The 20,624-nt window shown below is 34.7% G+C and overlaps 3 protein-coding genes across 4 annotated transcripts; 1 reads left to right on the top strand and 2 right to left on the bottom strand.

Annotated features, from left to right (window-relative positions):
• Positions 1 to 1,264: 1,264 nt before the first annotated feature.
• Positions 1,265 to 5,242, bottom strand: LOC145559367 (G-type lectin S-receptor-like serine/threonine-protein kinase At4g27290). 2 transcript variants are annotated; one of them, XM_081620791.1, is made up of 7 exons: positions 3,834 to 5,242; positions 3,595 to 3,708; positions 3,240 to 3,388; positions 2,767 to 2,977; positions 2,439 to 2,676; positions 2,190 to 2,340; positions 1,265 to 1,716 (listed from the first exon to the last, which is right to left on the bottom strand). In XM_081620791.1, exons 1-7 carry the CDS (start codon positions 5,128 to 5,130, stop codon positions 1,405 to 1,407), a joined length of 2,472 nt encoding a protein of 823 aa, XP_081476917.1. In that variant the 5' UTR covers positions 5,131 to 5,242; the 3' UTR covers positions 1,265 to 1,404. The 2 variants fall into 2 exon arrangements, with proteins under 2 accessions (XP_081476917.1, XP_081476916.1); XM_081620790.1 differs by having other exon boundaries at positions 3,240 to 3,391; positions 3,834 to 5,241.
• A 1,390-nt stretch (positions 5,243 to 6,632) lies between these two features.
• LOC145558233 (ATP-dependent Clp protease adapter protein CLPS2, chloroplastic-like) lies at positions 6,633 to 10,158 on the bottom strand. The gene is made up of 4 exons (XM_081619391.1): positions 9,744 to 10,158; positions 8,743 to 8,841; positions 8,534 to 8,643; positions 6,633 to 6,908 (listed from the first exon to the last, which is right to left on the bottom strand). The coding sequence occupies exons 1-4, from the start codon at positions 10,018 to 10,020 to the stop codon at positions 6,828 to 6,830; spliced, it is 567 nt and encodes a 188-aa protein (XP_081475517.1). The 5' UTR covers positions 10,021 to 10,158; the 3' UTR covers positions 6,633 to 6,827.
• A 5,106-nt stretch (positions 10,159 to 15,264) lies between these two features.
• Positions 15,265 to 17,578, top strand: LOC145558232 (succinate dehydrogenase [ubiquinone] cytochrome b subunit, mitochondrial-like). The gene is made up of 3 exons (XM_081619390.1): positions 15,265 to 15,457; positions 15,708 to 15,930; positions 16,785 to 17,578. The coding sequence occupies exons 1-3, from the start codon at positions 15,395 to 15,397 to the stop codon at positions 17,237 to 17,239; spliced, it is 741 nt and encodes a 246-aa protein (XP_081475516.1). The 5' UTR covers positions 15,265 to 15,394; the 3' UTR covers positions 17,240 to 17,578.
• Positions 17,579 to 20,624: the final 3,046 nt, after the last annotated feature.

Here is a 20,624-nt window from a genome sequence, read left to right as displayed (position 1 = left end):
AAAAAAAGGGTACGTTTATGTTTAATTTACTACGACCAATTTTATTTAATAGTGACATCTATTTTCTTTGTTCCAAATTAGCTAACATGTGTTTTTTTATTACTCGTATTAATTTTTCAATGCATAAAATTCAATCAGAATGAAATACCTCTAATTATAATTAAATAAGAAATTTGTAAAAAAAATGGTGATATTTTAAAATACGGAGTACACATTGAAAGACATCTGATAAAATTCTACATGTGGTTATGTTTTTTCTTATATGTATATCACAAAAGCTAGTCAAAATTGAGCTTATGAATTATGTTAATTAAAAGTCAAGTTGGGTAAACTAGTTTGAGACGGAGAAAATAAAGTATATATATATATACTCAAATCGGGTTATTCCCTTCCTAACTATTTTATTGGTGCTTTTTAACCATGATTAATCTTTTGAAGATGAAGAAAAATGTAAGAAAGATTGCATTAAGGTATGCATCGACCAACCTACACATGTGCCCGACCCCAAATCTACGCCCGCACACAAAAGCTCCCACAAGAAGGCTCATTAACATGGCTATGCTCATTACAAAGTAGATCATTGGAGGATTAAAAATATTTGCTGTTAAATTCCATTGTATAATTAGAATCTCAATTCATAAAGAATAGTACCAAGTTTATAATTTTTAGATTTAGTTTTTCTTTCTATTTTATTTCCTTCCATGTTTTTTTTTTAATATAAAGTTCCTTCCAATCTTCCATGTTGTTGTGGATGTAATTTTGCACTAATTAAGATTTTGCAGTATATAGAAATATATAAATAGTTATATCATGCTCAATTTTGCATTCCATTATTTTTTTAAAAAAAAATTGTGTAAAAAATATTTATCAATATCATATCATATCACTAATACTCGTATATAAAGCCGGTCTCACAACCAGGTCACGACACAGTGACACTTGGCAATTTAATTATTTGCCAAGTGTCGCGCCACGTAGACGACAAATAGGTATTATTGTGACACATAGGATGATAAGAAAGCAATTTAATGACATAAGCATAGATAATTAATGCTTTCATCCTAATAATTGATCATATCATTCAACTAAATAATATCATTCAGCCATCAAAATATTTAATCCCATAATTACTATGAGTAATATCATCCACATGATTCATATTGTCAGGACAATTAAAAGTACCAGTTGACAAAATAGAATAATATAAAAGTGAGTCGAACTTTTCTGAAAACTACACAATTGAACTTTAAAAATTTATGTGCTTGAATATTTATAATTATTATGCAAAGTATGTCATAAACAAGACCCAGCTAATAAAGATCAACATTTTACTATGACAAATTTGATCCTTAATCTCTTACTATATTACTTAATTATTAGCATATACTAACAGTATAAAGAATGCTATCTGCCAGATACTGCAGTTATACTCATCTCATTGCTGCAATGTGATCCAGATATTGTAGCACTAGATAAATATTCTTTGTCCAGGAACTCCCTCCCTACGAAAAACCCGGGCTTCTTTGGTTGAGGCAACGCAACATCGCTATCTAACATTACTATAACAGACGGCATGCTGGGGCGATCATCAGGGCTTTGCTGCACGCATAGCAAGCTTATGTGTATTGATCTCAGTACTTCAGATGTATTGCAGGAGTCCCTTACTGATGGATCAACAAGTTCCGAAGCCAAACCTTCATTGTGAAGTCTCCATGCCTAAACAATATTGTCAAAGGTTAGCTTCAGAACTAGCTAGACCGAAAAAAGGGGTGATTATTATCTGTCTGATCCAGGTTTGAAATGAGGATGCCCCAGTTTCTCATGGTGAGAAACAAATTTTGTTTCTCACATGGCATTTTCGTAAATAAACCAACAACTTTATTCAACTTTATTCAATTGTGGAGCCCACAATAATGAAAAAGTTGTTAATTTATTCACGAAAATGCCATTATGAGAAAAAAAATTTGTTTCTCACTATGAGAAACAGGGAATTTCCCGTTTGAAATATCAAACATTCTGTAGTTACTTTTAGACCATTTCTTTTATTCATTTTTGGATTTTTCAATTGATTTTAGTCTTGATATTGGACCAAAACTACTAAGGAATGAACCAATGCAAGACTTTTTGGCTCGAAGTTATTAGATTGTTGCAAACATTAAGAAAAGAGAAAGGTGCAAAGTCTTTCTTACATGTCCAAGGAGGTTATGGTGGTGGTCTGGATGGTTGAATCCTCTGTTTCTCTTACTACTGATGATTTCTAGCACTAGTACTCCGAAGCTGTACACATCGGATTTTACAGAAAAGAGCCCGTCTATTGCATATTCTGGAGACATGTATCCACTAGAACATAAAAGAAACAAATATAATGTTAGCTTATATGTGGAAGTAGAATGAAAAGAGAGTTTACACACACAATTCAAGTTGAAGGAGAAGCTTACTAGGTTCCAACTACTTTGTTGGTCTTTGCTTCACACTCATTTCCTTCAAAACTCCGAGCCATACCAAAATCAGAAATTTTCGGGTTCATTTCTGAGTCTAGCAGGATATTGCTGGCCTTGAGGTCTCTGTGAACAATTCTTAACCTTGAATCCTGATGCAAATAAAGAAGACCGCGAGCTATCCCTTTAATAATCTGAAAGCGCTTGGGCCACTCCAGAGACTTACTTCTCATATCATCTGAACAGTCAATCTTCTTTCCTTAGTAAAGTGAAATGAAAAAATGTTGGAATACTGAAAACAAGATGGAAAGTTGAGAGCGAGTCTAACCAAAGATGAACAAGTCCAAACTCTTGTTGCTCATGTATTCGTACACTAGCATCCGCTCTTCTCCTTCAATGCAGCATCCCAAGAGTTTTACAAGGTTTCTATGCTGCAGCTTTGCAATGCATATAACTTCATTCTTGAACTCATCTAGTCCTTGCCTTGATTCTTTAGAGAGCCTCTTCACTGCTATCTCTTTTCCTGATTTCAGCATACCCTGGGTATTGCTGTAAAAGATCAAAAAGATTTTTCCAAACAAACTGAAAATATCTCTTCATTTTCTTTTATTAATTTAATGTTCATATAGTTTTCACAAAAAATATTTATAGCCATTTTTTTCCCTTCTGTTTTTTGTTCAATTCATCCAATGTCAAATAGAAACATAAGAATCTCATTAACTCCTTGTAAGAAACAAATTATTCTAACAAGACGTCGACAACTATAGACATATATGCAGATTAGAAGCCTCTCATTCATACCTTGTACACAGGGCCAAAGCCGCCTTCACCAAGCCTATTTGTATATGAGAAATTATTGGTAGCCTCAGCAATAACACTGATGTCATACAATGGCAACTCCGGTTCTGCGTTCTCTCCATCATTGACAATGTAACCTTCTCTAGCTCCTCCTGCTACATAGTGGAAATGCCAAATATAAACTACTTCGTATACTACTATACTGCATAATTAATTTGACAATTGAACTACTACTGCTAGTCTGCTACACCTTGAGATTCAAGTTAATATTTCCCTTCTCAATCTAGAAATAATGAGAGCACAACTGCACAAGTCTAGACATCAAGTACTACATAGCAACTGACAAACAGACAGCTACCTTTTCTTCTGAATTTCCTTTTCTTCCATAAAAGGAGTGTTGTGCACAAAATCAGGAGTATTATAGCAGCGATACTTGAGCTTAATACTATCCAGATTCGCCTTTTTCCCTTTCCTGTCAATGACATAGTTAAAAAAATATGTCCAATCTTAACAGGCAACCATATAATGAGCTCTTACAAATAGTTAACCTATAGACCAAACAGTTTCTCACACTACATATTATGATAAAGGTCTTACCTATATCAGAAGCATTTAGCTTCACAAAGAGATCCTGCCCATTTTCGGGGTAAATCTTAAGATCGGTCAGGACATCAATCCAAATCAAACACCCACTTCTGCCTGCCCTTACATCCAAATTAGCATAAGCTACACAGGAGCAATTCGACAAACACTTGTTCCTGCATTCATCAAGGTTCATGCTCGTGTTATACCAGGAGTATTGCGTGTCAGGCAGCTTGACGTTGGTATACTTGACAAAGCCATCTCCTCCATTACAACTCAAAGGGGTCTTCCTCGTACACCCATCTGACCATTCCCCAGAATTCCAATCATTAGGTGATTTTGGACTGAAACCTTTCAAACACCCACATTCAGGAGAGTTGGCTATGTTACAACTTCCAAACTTACCACACAGAGAATATGTATCACAATTATCAGACTGCGCGGTCAAGTACATTACCCATCCTTGTACATGATCACTCCAAACAAGCCTTTGCATGGTCCCATAGGGGTTCAAGATCCTATGAGAAATGACCGAGCTATTGAGAAGTTCATAAACATAATATGTTTCCTTAGAATTCATGACAAAGTCAAAGGTGAAGTAAGGGTTAGGTTTCAGACTAGGATTACCACTGAACCTTACTCCATTCCATGGTCCATTCCTATACTGCTCCATATGGCCTTTCATCAGAACTGGTTGCGGGTAACCATGATAATCAAGACGATATGTATAGCTTCCCAGTGAAGGATTATCGCTACTTCTCCAGGAAGTGAGGTACCGATCAAGCCCTGTGACCAAGTCCTTTCCCAGCTTCATCCCAGGCAGCTGGATGTCACACGGAAAATCAAAGCTCTGCCATAAAAAACTGTCACCGTTTTTATGATCACCATCCATATCCCTAATGACTAGATTTCCGGAGTCTAAAAGCTCAGCAACCGGACTCTTCACAGTTCTTGTCAAGTTGGTTTCCCATACAACAGCACCTGTGCCATTGACAAGCTCAAGGACTGACCTGCTAGTGAGTCTAAGCATGGCTGCTGAAGAACTCACAAGAGTCTCGAGTGGCACCTCCCGATTGGCTACCCAAACCACAGTTTGCACAGGAATTTTCTTGTACCAGATTCCAAGGTACCTTCTATCAGAATTATCAGGGGTGAAGAATCCCAGCTCAAAATTTCCACCTGCCGAAACCAAAGTGTCTCCATCTTTCAAAGGATGGGTTGAATTGATTAAATCAAGCGAATATGAGATAAACAGTTGAGAACACATGGATGATAATAACCATAAAACAAAGATGAGGCGATAACTCACCATAGTTAAGTTACTAATAGCCTTCAGAAAGTATTGACTGAAAGGTTTTCCTCCATTATAAGAGAAGAAAGATGAGTAAAGAGCAAGAAATGACTGCTAACTTTCCTAGTCCAACTACTACAAGACAACACCAAAAAGTCAGCAAAATAAAGCTAATGAATTTGCTACAAGCCTACAACTCTACAAGGGCCTTCCATATGGATCATAAATTCAAAACTAGTCCCATTTTGGACGTCTCGTTTTTGTTTCTTTATTCATTTAGTCTCACATATATTTTAAAAAATACTGAAATGCACATATATTCTGCAGATGATAACAACTAAAGATTTTATGGTATTTCTGAATTCTGAATAGTCAGCTTCAGTGGAAAATTTTCTTTGACCCTTTTTTTAATTTTCTTATACTGCCAAACTAACTTGTGCTCACTAATATGTCACTAAGATGTCGGTTTTCTTTTTTGTTGGAAAAAGGAACTTAAATAATTACACCCTGAAGTCAGGACTTTGCACCATTTGATCGTATTTGAATCAAAGGAAACAAGATTCAATACCAAAACAAACTAGATTCTCTATGAATTCGCCAATAGAAGCTCGTCGTACCAGTACATATCTAAAATCACAGAAATCTCAAACACGCTATTGTTAATATGGTAGAAAACCAGATCTATCTCATTCTCTCAAGGTAAAATATTTTTTGATCCCGAACACTTCAGGGGTTAGTCTTTGACCCCTAAAGTCGGAATAATACTCTATCAAACACTAGTTTTCACCTAATGGACAATTTACCCATACAAAATTGTAGAAGTTACTTGAAAATTTGTTGTCGAACAGGTTCAAGCTACTTCGTAATACTTTATGAACGGAATATGACTTCTTTCAAGGGGGGAAAAAAGTCCACTAAATAAAGGTCATTATCATCAAGTATTTATTCCTTTTATTGATCTATACTTGTACAGTTTTGCCTAACATATATTTCCCATTTTCTGAACCCTGTTCTCATTTACTCTCCTGTCTTCACTTATCTGGCTAGTTAGCTGAATGATACCGACTTGTGAAGTTAGGGTCTCGTACTCTCGTTCACACAGCAAACAAAAAAAGTACTACAGCCACCAATAGTAAATTAGATGTATAATAACAAACTACAGCAGCTAAGATTCCAATAAGACTCATAGCTCAGTTTGATTTTGACAAGGATATTTCTATTGTAAGTCATTCTGAAACCAACCAAGATCAAAACACAATCCAATGCATGGACATCAATGTAGCAAAATTAAGCATATCTACGTTGTTGGTGCAAGTCTTTGGCGAGATCATCACATACTAAGTTCTTAACAGTATTCAATTATAAGACATCAAGAAGTTACTATTCCCTAAACTCCTAAAAGAGTTAAGCCAATTTTATCAAATGATGAAAAAAGAGATAATAAGAAGTCACCTTTATAACATAAAAACCACTATGTCCCACATTAACTTGATTTAAAACTGTGTCTCATACAAGATTGTCACTGGCAAGAGCAAAAAATTTCTTCATAAAGTTTCACTGGTTTCACAACTATCAATATTGAAGTCAATATTAGCAACAAATATCTTGCTAGGTGACAAGAATAATATGCTACAAAAATATGCTATACTTATGAATTCTACATTCCTATACACTCGGATATGAGCCACTACAAAAATTCCGAGCACTCCCAGTTAAGTTCATACAGTATTTGATTCTGGTTCAATAGATGATCGTAGACCTCCTCGGATCATCATTTGAGAGTAAAATTCAGCATGCTCCTGCCAACCAAAACAAGTGTGTTAATATGTTATCAACTGATTCAACTCAATTGTTATACACAACACAGACAGACGAGACAGTTCAGGCAATAAGGGAATAGCTGGCTAATGCACAATCCACCCACCACCCTCCCAGAAGCAAGAAAAAGTAATAAGCAGAATCTAAATGGTATCAAATTGGCACTTAGATCATTAAAGATGGTTGGTGGTTTTATAATTTGATTTAAGTTTTAACATCTGCTTCATCATTGAAAATCTATGTCTATATTTTTTCAGCTAACTGCCTAAATCAATTGCTAAATTGTTGGACGTGTGAAAGAAAATATAAACGCAGCATCTGCATCAAGAGTTCATTTTCCTTAATACCACAAATGGGAATCTAAAGTCTACTCTTTGCATCCAAATGTCTTATGTGGGTTAATTTCAGTCAAATATAACTGAAATTCTCATGCTTAACATTCGTGTACCCGAGAAATTGGTTGGTTTTCACTTTCTTTGGCTAATGCCAGAAGTCATTTTAGGAAGGCATCAGATACATTATACAACACTATAACCATTGGCTTCTAGAAGACTTGAATATCATAAAATTTTAAAATTTTGAAGAGTCATTTCTACAGCTAAATGCCTAAATACAGACTATGGAAAACTTCAGATCACAGCTCTGGCACACTAATTTTATTAGCTGCAAAAATGAACAATCTTGATTCCTAAATTCGAAACCTCCGATAATTTTTAACTTATGGACTAGGTTTTCTCTAAGTAATTCATTGTAGTAAGAAATTGTAGCCTTCAACTGCCCAAGTAACTCATAACTCTCAGTACCATTGCAATTTTATCATGTTTCGTTATAGTCAAGATCAAACTAAACTCATAGCATTTATTAAAGGTGCGACACATTTCCTTCAATTTCAAATTGAGCATTACTTAAAGAGGAAGATACTACAACGCACTCCTTCATATACTTGTGGAAGGCTTTGCTGAAATCAAATGGTGAAAATTCATTTACTACCTCCGTTAAATATTATTTGCAACGATTTCACATAAAGTAGAGAGGAATGCACAGTCTTTAACTATTCCTATTCTATTTCATATCAAATGGATCCCCTGTATCAGTAAAGAACACTTATAAGCTGATCAATGTAAGGCAAGTGTAATGCACAGTCTAATGTTGTGATTGCCTATGTAAGAAGGTCAATGCCTCAGAGGACTTTAAAGAGCTCTTATTCCCACAAAGTTGCTTCTGCTAAACATATTATTGATATTGCAATAATAACTTAAAAAGGGACTCTGATTTGTTTAACTGGGCTTAATACTTATCTGAACCAAAGACCAAAGGTGTTCAGTTCAGAAGACATGATCACCCTATCTGATTTCTAAACTACTGTGCTAGTTCAAGTTTTCTGGAGAAGCAGAGAAAGGCATGCTATCATCCAAAAGAACTTGTGTAATACAATTCAAGTATGGGGTACAATTTGGTCCCAAATATGAGCAATTGAGCAGCCCAACAATTTTCGAGTATCATATAACAAAGCTAAGGACACATGACACACTGACATAGCACATAGTGACATTAATATCTTATGTTGAACAGAAGCATTAGGAGCAACAGACAGATATTAACATACCTTCACAGCCACAATAACCACTGCTACACCATTTTGTCGTGATTCGCTGAAGATTCTTCTTGCATCGTCTGGAGTAACTGATGGAACAGCCTGGGGTAATACCTTCAAAACTAAACATAAAAGACAAATTAGAACCAAAAATATCAAAAATGACAATCATCATAACTTCTCTTGCACTCAAAGATGTATAGAATGTAACTTTCACTCACCAAGCTTTTCTGTGTGGCGCTCATCATCAAGCAGCAAAACCCTGTAACTGTCTCCACTTCCAGTACCTTTCTTATCCTTTACCCTTCCAATGTCTCCTCCTACAAAAATTTAACAAGCTATTCACCAAGTATGCTACGCCAACATGGCAACATATATGCAAAAAGTATATCTAGTAAGCTGGTAGGATATCTGCTCCTATAGCAACACTTCATGATTCAAGACAATAGATTCCTTAAAATTTAAGCAGCATACCAATTGAAAGATCAGTAAAATTTAACCATTCATTCCATCATTCTTTCCACTCTAACAAGCTCATTAGTAGTAATAACCTAATTTAACTTCGACAAACCCGAATTCAAACAAACCTGGTGACCTTATTTCACTATTTCTTGCACAACACAGTCTGATAGTCACACAAGTAGTAATAATCTAACCTAACTTTGACAAACCCGAACTCAAACAAACCTGGTAACCTTACTTCTCTAGTTCTTGCACAAAACAGTATGATAGTCACACAAAGAAACCCAACTGAATTATATTACACAAATATCATTGCAACAAAATAAACACAACAAACTGAATACACATAGAACAATTGCAAGAACCAAAAACGCTATGTCAAAAGCATTCAATATTCCAAACAGTAAATAATTTGTATGAATGATAGGACATCTACTCCTAAAGCAACACTTCAAGATTCAAGACATTAGATTACTTGTAATTTTATCAGCATACCAATTGAAATTTCAGTTATATTTAAGTATTTAACCATTCATTTCATATCCCTAAAATCAGAATTTCACTCTAACAAGTTCAGTTGTAATAACCAAACCTAAATTCTACAAACACGAACTCAACCAAACCTCAAATTCTTGTATCAGACAGTCTAACAGTTCATACAAACAATCCCATTTGAATTAAACCATACAAATAACAATTGAGTACAAATTTTTAAAAATTGCAAAAATCAAGAAACACAAACAAGAATTGAAAAGACTACCTTCTTCAACTTGGGTTGAAGGGTCAAATTGAGACTGATCAAAACTGGGTCGTTCCAAAACAGCACCACCACCTCCTCTAAGAGACCCAAATCTTGATTTCACTCCTACCGCCATTGAAGCAGCAAAAACCCCTTCATTTTCTCTCTCCTCCATTCTCAAGCCATTGAGCATAACTCTTGAATTCTTGACATGGGAAAGTAGGCCATATCTTAACCCATTTGAGGCAGGTGTAGTTGTTGTACCAGCTAAGAAAGAAATGGTTGAAGAAGAAGCCATTGTTGAACTAAGCAGAGCTTAAAACTTGAAAGATGAACACTTAGAGAAATTGCTGCAAAAACCCAGAAGAAAGCTGGATTTATATATAGCAGAGAGAAAGAGGAAGAATTTGTTTGAGGGTTGTAAACTTGTAATTTGGTTTGTGGATGAAAATTTTAGTTATCAGTTGTTGGCAAATTGCGCGAATCATAAAATGGGTGGGTTTAAATTTAGTCCACAATTATGAATTTTATGGTTTTGTTAGTGTTGAATTGGGGTTTTTTGTGGGTGCAAATTAGCCAATTTGATGGTGTAAGGCGTAAGGTCTAGAATGATCTATTTGTTCATTTCTAGATTCTCTACTAACAGCCAATTTTTAAAACGCTGTCATATAAGACGAGTTGGTAAATGTGAAAATTGAGGGTTTTATTCTAATTTGATCTAATTAAATTGTTTAACTAGGTAAATCCCGTGCAATACATGGTTTAAATAATTAAAAACTTACTTGTATGTGTGTAATATAAATATTTTAAACAACATAAGAAATCGTGATCGATCCCTTTAGTTAGATTAATTAAGATAAAAAAAAATATCGGTTTTTTCACCAAATGCCCTTGAACTTTTCAAAAATTCACCAAATACCCATAAGTTTTTCAAAATTCACCAAATGCCACTGACGTTTTTTAATATTCACACTGTAACCTCTGGTGTTAAAGTTCCGTTAGCAATAAAATTTAATTTACCAAATGCCCTATCTTTGTTAAATAATTACACAAAATACCCTTATTTTTTGAAGTACAATGTCTAGTTTAAAATTTAAAGAAACTAGCCGTTAGTTTTGATTTTCACCCTTTTTTTTGCATAAATACTCGATACATAGCATCTCTCTTATTTGCTTAACCACAAATTTTTAACACCATGAGTTATCAATCTAAATAATCTTCCTCAATGTATGAGTACTTTTGTGTAAGAGTTGCAAACATTCTCTATTCATAAATTAAAAGAAGTGTCGGAAACCTCGCAAATAGAGAAAAAGAGGGCCAAATAAAATAGAGGTGATTACCTTGGACGGAAAACGGATCAGGCTATAGTTCATATTTTGTCCAACGGACTTGATATAGCAAACTCAAGTCCCTTTTATACGGCTTGACAACTAGTCTATACCCACCCTAGTAAACAGTATGGGCTTGTCCGCGGACTAGCTAGCGGACTCAAAAGTTCTTACTGCAAATTTTCTCCTACTACAACAAGTTTTGTTTGTAACTCTTACACAAAAATTCTCATACATTGAGGAGGATGATTTAGATTGATTTCTCAAGGAGTTAAAAAATTGTGGTTAAGCAAATAAGAGGATGCTATGTATCGAGTATTTATGCAAATAAAGGGTGAAAATCAAAACTAACGGCTTGTTTACTTAAATTTCAAACTAGACGTTGTACACTTGTACTTCCAAAAATAAGGGTATTTTGTGTAATTATTTAACAACGTTAGGGCATTTGGTGAATTAAATTTTATTGCTAACGGAACTTTAACGTCAAGAGTATTTTGAGGTCACGGTGTGAATATTAACAAACGTTAGTGGCATTTGGTGAATTTTGAAAATCTTGAGGGTATTTGGTGAATTTTTGAAAAGTTCAAGGGCATTTGGTGAAAAAACCGAAAAAATATTCTAATTAACTTCATAATTATAATAAATTTTTTAAAATGTTACCATATGTTTTTGATTCATTATAGAAAATTTGAAGAATTCATAAAGAGGGAACAATAATCCAAGCTCTACTATCACTTATAAATTGTGTAATTAGCCATTTTAGTTATAAAAGCTTTTAGAAAAATGTATATTTAATCAATAATTTTTAAATATTAGCTTTATTTTGAAAAGGAAAAAAAAGAGAGAGAATGATGTCACAACTTGATGGATCGGAGGATATCGCCACTTTTCGAATAGCTTATGAGGGAAAAAATTTTATAAGAAGGTGACACATGTAACAGTGGTGATGTGTAATTATTTTAGTATTAACTAGGTTAACCCCGTGCGATGCACGGTTTTATAATAAGAATTGAATTATAGACTTTTAACACATATTGAAAGAAAATAAATACTTCCTCCATGTTCCTAATTAACTTTTAATTAAATATGAATGTACAATTCCCAAAAGTGCATAATTTTCATATTTAATTAGGAAATTTCAATTAAATTATATTATTAACTATTGTTAACAACTCATAAATAACTAAATAGCATAATATGTGTTAGAAAACCCAAAAATTAAAAATTCAAATGAAATTTAATTTTCAAAGCAATGTTAAATTGGGTAACTTAAAAAGGAAAAAAAAATATGACATCATTCTTGCATTTGGAGGGAAAAAATTAAATAAGAAAGTGACACGTAAGCAGTGATGACGTCAGCGGTTGTTAGTATATAATATATAGATATATAGATTAGTTATAGATAGACTAGTGTGTGAGCTGGTTTTTTTTTTTTTGTTGTCTAATTAGTTTGTGGCCCAGGCGTGTCCCGTTACTCTAAGTGGATTTTTTTTAAGGAAAATTTGTCAAAAATAAACCACCACATTCATTATTTTTTTTTATTTTTTTTTTTGAGAGAAAACCCATTTTCTTTAATTATCTAATTAACTTAATTAGGCTCTAATTTCCTCCCATTTCTTTAAATATAAAAAAACCACCACCTCAACTATCAACCAACCACCCTTCCTATTCGTCCTCCCTTTCCCCCTCCCGTGGAAACAACCTCCTCACCCATCGGACACGTCGCCAGATCCCTCCACCTCCGGCGACCTACCTCCACCGCTGGTTGATCCTCCCTCTTCCCCTTATCCCCGTGGGCGACCACCACTTCCCTTCAAATTTTTGGCTCTTATCTACTCAAACATGTTCAAATCAAGTCCAAATCAATTGAAATTTGCTTCTAAATCACCCTAACACCACATACATACATAATCAAAGCCAAAACAAGCATCGATTGCAAGCAAGATGCACAAAATTAAAAACCCAAATTTTTTAGGGTTAATCAAAATAAAGAAGGTGGTTGTCACTGATGGTGATTAGGGGGAAAGGAAGGGTCGTCGGACGATGGAGAAGGTCGTCGGTGGTGGGGGATCTGGGCAGTGGGTTCGGTAACCGGTAAGGGGAGGGGGTTGCTGTTAAGGGAGGGGGAAAGAGAGGAGGAAGGAAAAGGAAAAGGAGGGGGAAATGGAGGAGGAAGGGGAAGGGCTGGTGGTTTTTTATCTATATAAATTAAATCTAGTTATTTAGGATTTGTTTGGCATCACTGTAGTTTTCTGTTTTTTTAAAATAATGTAATATATGTCATGTAATTAATAAAAAAATTATTCAAACTTATTAAAATCATGATAATTTTGAAAACTGACAACAAAAAAGTGGAAACACCTTTTTCTTGTATCCTTTTTTTGTTTTTGTTTTTTTAAAAAAAAACTGGAAACTGAAAACAAAAAATAATGCCAAACAAGCCTTTAGTAATTTGGTGGGTTAGAGGTTAATTAGAAAAAATGAGAGGAAATTAAAGTCTAATTAGTTAATTAGAGTGTAATTAAGGAAGTAGGTTTCCTCTCGAGAAAAAAAAATGTGGGGTTTTTTTTTAACATAAAAGCTTTTAAAAGGTTTTTTTTTCGCAAAATAATGATTTTAAAAGTTTTTTTTTTAACAAATTTTTCCTTATTTTTTTAAATAATGATTGATAGTCACTTTTGCCATTTTTGGTGACTCAAAATGTTAGTCACATTTGCTTTTTTCAAGTACCATTAATATTATTTTTTTACCAAAATTCTCTAACATTTGCAAAAATATTTGTGCAAATTTAAATTTAACGTGTAAATTTTATTTTCCCATGTACTTTAATTACTTTCTCTCTCTACTTTTTTACATACCCAATGTACTTTCTTTATTTCTCCTTAATTCCCATGATTTTTTTGGCAAAAATGACTATCAACGGGGGACGGAGGGAGTATTTGAATTCTTTAGTACAGTATTAATTTATTGGGATATAATGTTGAATATCAAAAAAAATATTAAGAGTAGTATGAGTCTTTTTTGTTTATAATTTGCATGTTATTCATCTTTCTATATTTAAATACATTTTTTTGAAGCATACATTTAAATACATTTATGTGGATGAATAGATCATAATTTATTTCTAGTTAAGATGATAAGATGTGTGGTATTCATTACATGAGATTAGGGGTTCAAACCACATTTATGTATTTTTATAAAAATTTCATTACGAAATTAAAGATATTTAGCGATAAGAAACAACGTGGCCTTAGTAGGTACTCGATATGTATTTGCAAACACGTATCAGTGCCTTAGAACCTGTTCACTTCAGCTTAATTTCAATTCAGTTCAGTTCAACTTCTAATTCCCTTCTCTCGTAAAATATTCATTTCAGCTCTATTCAATTTAGTTTAGTTCACTTCAGCTCCAATTAGTTCAGTTCAATTTAGCTCAATTCAGTAAATGTGAACAGGCCCTTAGTAGGTACTTAATTGATATTAATATTTCGAAGTGTTCATCTTCCAAAGCACGATACTCCAGATAAACCGCCCAAGTGGTACACCAAATCTATGGTCACTACTCCAAGGTCCAAATTACCGTCGAATTCATCACCTTTGACTGTCACTGCCTTCGTACGCGGGAATTTCATTCACCACTCTTTCCCCTGATTGTAAGGTTAGCCCTAATTTCAATTTTATATAGCACTTGCCCCTAATTAGAGGTTATACTTGATATAGAATTGTTAATGATATGTAGAACCGCCATCGTTATAGCAGTTTATCTTCAAGGAAAAAAAAAATGAAACTCGAATCCGAGGCTAAGGGTCTGTTCACATTTATTGAACTGAACTGATCGAATAGAGTTGAAATGAATATTTTATGAGAGAAGGAAATTAGGAGCTGAATTGAACTAAACTAAATTGAGCTGAGCTAAACTGAACAAAACTAAACTAAACTGAGTTGAACTGAACTGAACTGAACCGATTGGAGCTGAACTGAACTGAACTGAAATTAAGGTGAAGTGAACAGACTTAAGTGAATGATATTGTGAAAAATAGTTTTAAAATTGATATACATAAGGAACTAATTTACATTTTAGCATTAGCTATGAAAATTGCTCCTCTAATTATAATTAAATAATTAATCACCCCACCAAAAAGCCAATTTAGGCTGAATACTCATTTGATCACCCACAATTATTGTCACATTTACGGTATTACGCTCACCCATTTTCTCTCTCCTCCATTTTTTTTCTTTTCTGGTTAAATTTTTCTGACGTCTTCATTTGATTTTGATTCAGAAATTTTCAAGCTTCTGAAATTCTCTGCATTCATCTTCAGATCATCTCTTCGTTATCGTCAAGATGATGCTTTCTCGAATCGGACGTTCTATCTCCAGATCTTCTCGCTCTTCTCTCTTTAATGCTGTAAGTTTCATCCTTAATCTCTTCAATTTTCTGTTTAATTCGCTAATTTATAGTTATATTTCGATTTTAATCGGTATAAATCAGTTTACAATTCACTATAAATCACTGAATTCATCAAGCAAATTCAATTCAAAATCAATGAAAAATTTCAGTTTCATTGATTAAAATGATTGATTTTAACCTAGAAATTCGTAAGAATGAGTTTGTTGTTCAATCAATTGAATTTGATTTTTGATTGATGTGTATGTAGACCCTTGGTTGTGAGGGATATGGAGCTAGAATTGCTGATCAATCGGGCGGAATCGCGCCACGCAGCAGTGAGCAAGGGCTAGGGTTTCTCAATGCTTATTTTTCATCAGTTGGTGCTGGAACTGGAAAACAGGCTAGTCCTTCGTTTTCGCCTGTTTCTCGCCCCGATTTCGCTAATCCTAGCTTTGCCAGATACTTGTCCACTGCTGCCACAAAGAATTTAGGTAATAATTCAAGTAACCATCCTTTTTTTATGTTCATTTCATTGTTTCTAGTTATCCCCTTGGTGTTAAAGATTGTTTGATTGCTGATGATGAGAGGTAAGAGATCTAATTGCCCTGTTTAGTAGAGTAGAGGTGTTTTAATCACATTGGTTCTAGAATTGTCGTGTTTTCAGAACATAAGTTAGAGTATCATCTTTTGGAAAATGTATGGATTGTTTATGCATTGCTCTATTGGCTAGTGAAAATTATTATACCTGTATCACGAGCTATTTGTTTTTTGTCGATATGATTCTTTGAAAAAGGTTTTAAGTGGTTAGTTGGCTGATATAAAGTTGTGTTTGGAGAATCGGAGTAATCTTCTACCAACCAATTGACCAACTTCACTCAACTTCCAGTGTAGTTTTATGTCAACCAAATGACTATTAACGTATTAAGTTTGAAAGTATATAGCCTAACACAACTTTTCTAAAGAAAAAACATGCAGCTTATACTTCCTTTGTTTATTTTTAGATGCAACACATTAACAGTCATTAAAGTTGATATTTTGAAAGCATAAATGAAAGAAAATAATCCAACTTAGTATATTCTCTTTATTTTAAATCACCCTAATTAGTCAAAATAGGGTGTGTGAAATTGTGAATAAAGTAAAATGCAAATGTATGGAATTACCAAGATCTATATGAACTAATTCAAAATTAAAAAAACTCATTAGGTGTATTTAAACACAATTGTAGTTGTCACATGACTTGTTTATAATTACATTATCATATTGCTTCATTTCTTGTCTTTGTTTTTGTGTTGATTTTAACCATTGTCTTTTGTTTTTGTTTTTTTTTGTTTTTTTTCTTTTGTAGATAATGAGATAAATGTTGGTAAGGGAGAAACTAATGTTGATGATCATAAGAATGTCCTTCGCCCACTATCTCCTCATCTTCTTATTTATCGGCCTCAATCTAATTCCACCTTGTCAATCTTGCATAGAGTATCTGGAATGTACCTCACAGGTACATATCTGTTGTTCTCCCTTGTTTACATGAAGATGGGTTCAATTTGTTTCACCTATCCAAGTTTCTACCAGGCGGTCTTTTATTCATCAAAGCTTCATACGTTATCTCTTGAGATTGCTGCCCTAGCTTTTACCTATTATGTGTATCATGGAATTCGTCATAGGTCGATGGATGGGGTTCGTGAGATTTTGGCTGATTATGTTCACCATGGAGTGACCCGGAATTATATCTTGGTCTTATGGAGCTTGTTCCTTTTAATCGTAGCCAAGGATACCTTCTTGTATCTCTCTCATTTTAATTAAGTTTATGTTGAACTCTAGAAGAAACACCTGCAATGAGACGAACTCAGCAACATTTTACCGAATTCATATTGCAAGAAAAGGGCATAGATGTGATTTATCATTGCCAAATCTGTTTTAAAGTGCTAGATTTCATTCTCTACAACAACTAGATGATGAATTAGTCTAGCGAAATGAGTGATTGTTCAAAACTCAAATAAAAATAAGTTTGAGTTCTTATGCAACATTTGTAATGATAACTCTTTCCTTCATTTTGAAGCTTCTCTTTAAACCGTGTTATCTTTTTGTGTATTTTCATATGCTTTTCTTGCTAGAAATAATATCAAAGTTACTTGTTTTGTCCCCCCTTTTGTCCAATCATTCTTTCTCCTGAGGTGGTGCTAATGTTTTAGGGGTTATTTTCTATTGGTAAATTGGGTTTGCTTAGACATTGTCATCTATGAATAAGCTGAAATGACGAAGCTCTTTGAAGCTCTCAATGATGGCTTGAGGTCCTTGACACCTCTATCCACAGACGTCCAGGGCTGAGGGCATTGATGCTACCACTGTCACTTTCTACCTCACGCAGGTCCACCCCTATTTCTTTCTTCGTATAATTAAGTGTAGCATCAAACGTACTGTTAATTATATTGTGTTGATGATTTGACTTTAATGAGGAATACTTGTTTCACAATTTATTTTGTTCAAAACCATGCATACTTTCCCTGTAAGCCAGAATGTTTGATTTTTGCTGCATGGAACTATATGACTTCAACATGCAAGTTAAAGCTCAAAAGTTTGGTCGGTGCTCTGTGGTAGACAATGTTATTTGTCATGCTCTTCTGATTATTATTTGGTGGAAAAATTAAAATGCCAGAGAGTGTTATTGAGAATAGGAGGTGGAATTGCAGTCCTAATATGTTGGATATGCTAGAGTGTACATATCAAATGGACGATAAGTTGCTTCGATGGCTGTTCAATTCAGAAATCAAGTTGTTGACTTTTGTAGCCCCTATGGGAGAAATCAAGTTGTTGACTTTTGTAGCCCCTATGTTGAAGAAAGGTATCCCACGAAGGTATGTAGACCTAGTTAAGGATATGTATCGGGATGTGTCAACAAATGTGAGGACATGCGGAGGGTTGACAAAAGATTTCCCTATTACAATCGGATTGCATCAAGGGTCTGCATTAAGCCCTTTTCTTTTTGCAACGGTTCTAGATGAATTAACTAGACCAATTCAAGATGAGGTTCCATGGTGTATGCTGTTCGCAGATGATATCGTTTTGGTGGATGAGACTAAGGATGGGGTTAATGTCAAGTTGGAGCAATGGAGGCAAAGGTTGGAATCTAGAGGGTTTAAGCTAAGTCGGAGTAAGACTGAATATTTGGTATGTCGTTTTGGCACTCAGAGGGGGACAAGCAATGAAGTGGTGAGTTTGGATGGAAAGGATTTGACCATGAGTGAATGTTTTAAGTACCTAGGGTCGATCATCCAGAAGAATGGTGACATTGATCAAGACGTGACCCACAGGATTAAGTCAGGGTGGCTTAAATGGAGAGCGGCCACGGGAGTGTTATGCGACCGCAGCATTCCCTTAAAGTTGAAGGGAAAATTCTACAGGACTGCCATAAGACCAGTGTTGCTCTATGGTACAGAATGTTGGGCTTCTAAGAAAGAGCATATTAAAAAGATGGAGGTTACGGAAATGCGCATGTTAAGGTGGATGTGTGGAAACACTTTAAGAGATAGAATCAGAAATGAGGTTATTCGCAAGAAAGTAGGTGTGGCGGGCATTGTAGATAAATTAAGGGAAAATCGTCTGCGTTGGTTTGGACATGTAAGACGGAGACCCGAGGGTGCACCGGTGCGAAGAGTGGAAGAGTGGGACCATGGAGGGATTAAACGAGGAAGAGGGAGACCAAAGATGACTTGGTTGGAAGGAGTGAGGAAGGATATGAAGTGCATGGATTTACGTGAGGATGAAGTTTTGGATCGTAAGGGATGGAGGAGAAAGATTTATGTTGATGACTACACGGAATAATCAAATTTGGTTCATGTTAGCCGACCCCACTTTTGGGATTAAGGCTTTGATTGATTGATTGATTGATTGATATGGGATGAATAGGTAGGAACTAGGAAGTGTAGTTGAAGATTTGAGATGATGAGATATGGAGGGAGGATTATCCCAATGTTGATATTGTTTCAAAAAGAATAGGCTTCCAGTTTCATTCTTCTGGAGTTAGCAAAATTAAATGTGAGGCAAATGAATTCACTTGCATTGTAGGCAGTTCAGTTTTCTGGAGTTAGTGGCTTTTTTTTTTTTTTTTTTTTTTTGGGGGGGGGGGGGGGGGGGGTGTGTGTTGGGTACTAGGAGTATCAGTTTTCAAGTAGTTGGAGCTCGTCTTTTGAATGTCTATACTCTGTAGTGCACTTGTTTATCAATATGCTGGTTATTGTGGTGTAGAATAGCTAGGAGTTTCTGGGACTGTAAATGTAGCATTATAGCTGATGAGCTGAGTATCAGAATTCTCATCTTCTTGTTTTCCCTAATCTCCTGAATTATTTGTAGTGAGTTTCATATTCAAAAGAACTACCCTACTTGCTTAGCATAGTTGATTAAGGATTTAATTTGTGACCTTGAAGTCATGTGCATTTGGGGTGAGGAGCCCCTTACCTCGCCCTGCTACTCCCGGGCTCTAATTGGGCCGGGGGGCGGGAGCATTCTTACTTGATAGTAGGATCATTGTGAGGCTAGCTTGAATTATCTGCCTAAAAGTGAGCTATTTAGAACTATGTAGCTGTAAATAACAATTCTTTTTTTTTTTTTTTTTTGACAAGGTAAATAACAATTCTTATTATTGGTTCTTTTGCATATTCTCATGTCATAGGTATGTATTCAATAGTTATGCTTAAATTCTCAGGTCATATCGTTTGGATATATTCCAAAATTGCGACACTCATTTTCTTATGTCATTTAAATATATTCATATATTTCAAAATCGTTAATACTCATTCTCTCATGTAAGTCATGTCATTTGGATGTATTGCGAATCCGTTAGACTTGCAGTATTCTGAATTAAGACATCTATAGTTACCCCGTACAAAGGTGGCAGATTACATTTGGCGTGCAAGGGGGTTATTTCGAGCTCGAGGCTACTTTATACTCTATAATAATTGATCAAATGTCAATTAACTTTTGTAGGACTTGAACCTACATCATCTAGGTCATTGGCTCACAGATAATTGGTATACTTCATTTTCTCATATCTCTAGCAACAAAGTTAAGTGTGCTAATGCCGATTCTACAGATGCCTATTGCCATACTTTAAGCTTTAATGATCATAAATAGGTACATACAATATTAGAGCTTACTTATAATGGTTATAACTTAATGGCCAACCTGCATT

The sequence above is a fragment of the Chenopodium album genome, chromosome 9 (genome assembly GCF_948465745.1).
Source record: "Chenopodium album chromosome 9, dcCheAlbu1.1, whole genome shotgun sequence".
Classification (NCBI taxonomy): domain Eukaryota; kingdom Viridiplantae; phylum Streptophyta; class Magnoliopsida; order Caryophyllales; family Amaranthaceae; genus Chenopodium; species Chenopodium album.
Note: the sequence above shows the minus strand (reverse complement) of the source record. Positions and strands in the feature narration are given on the sequence as shown.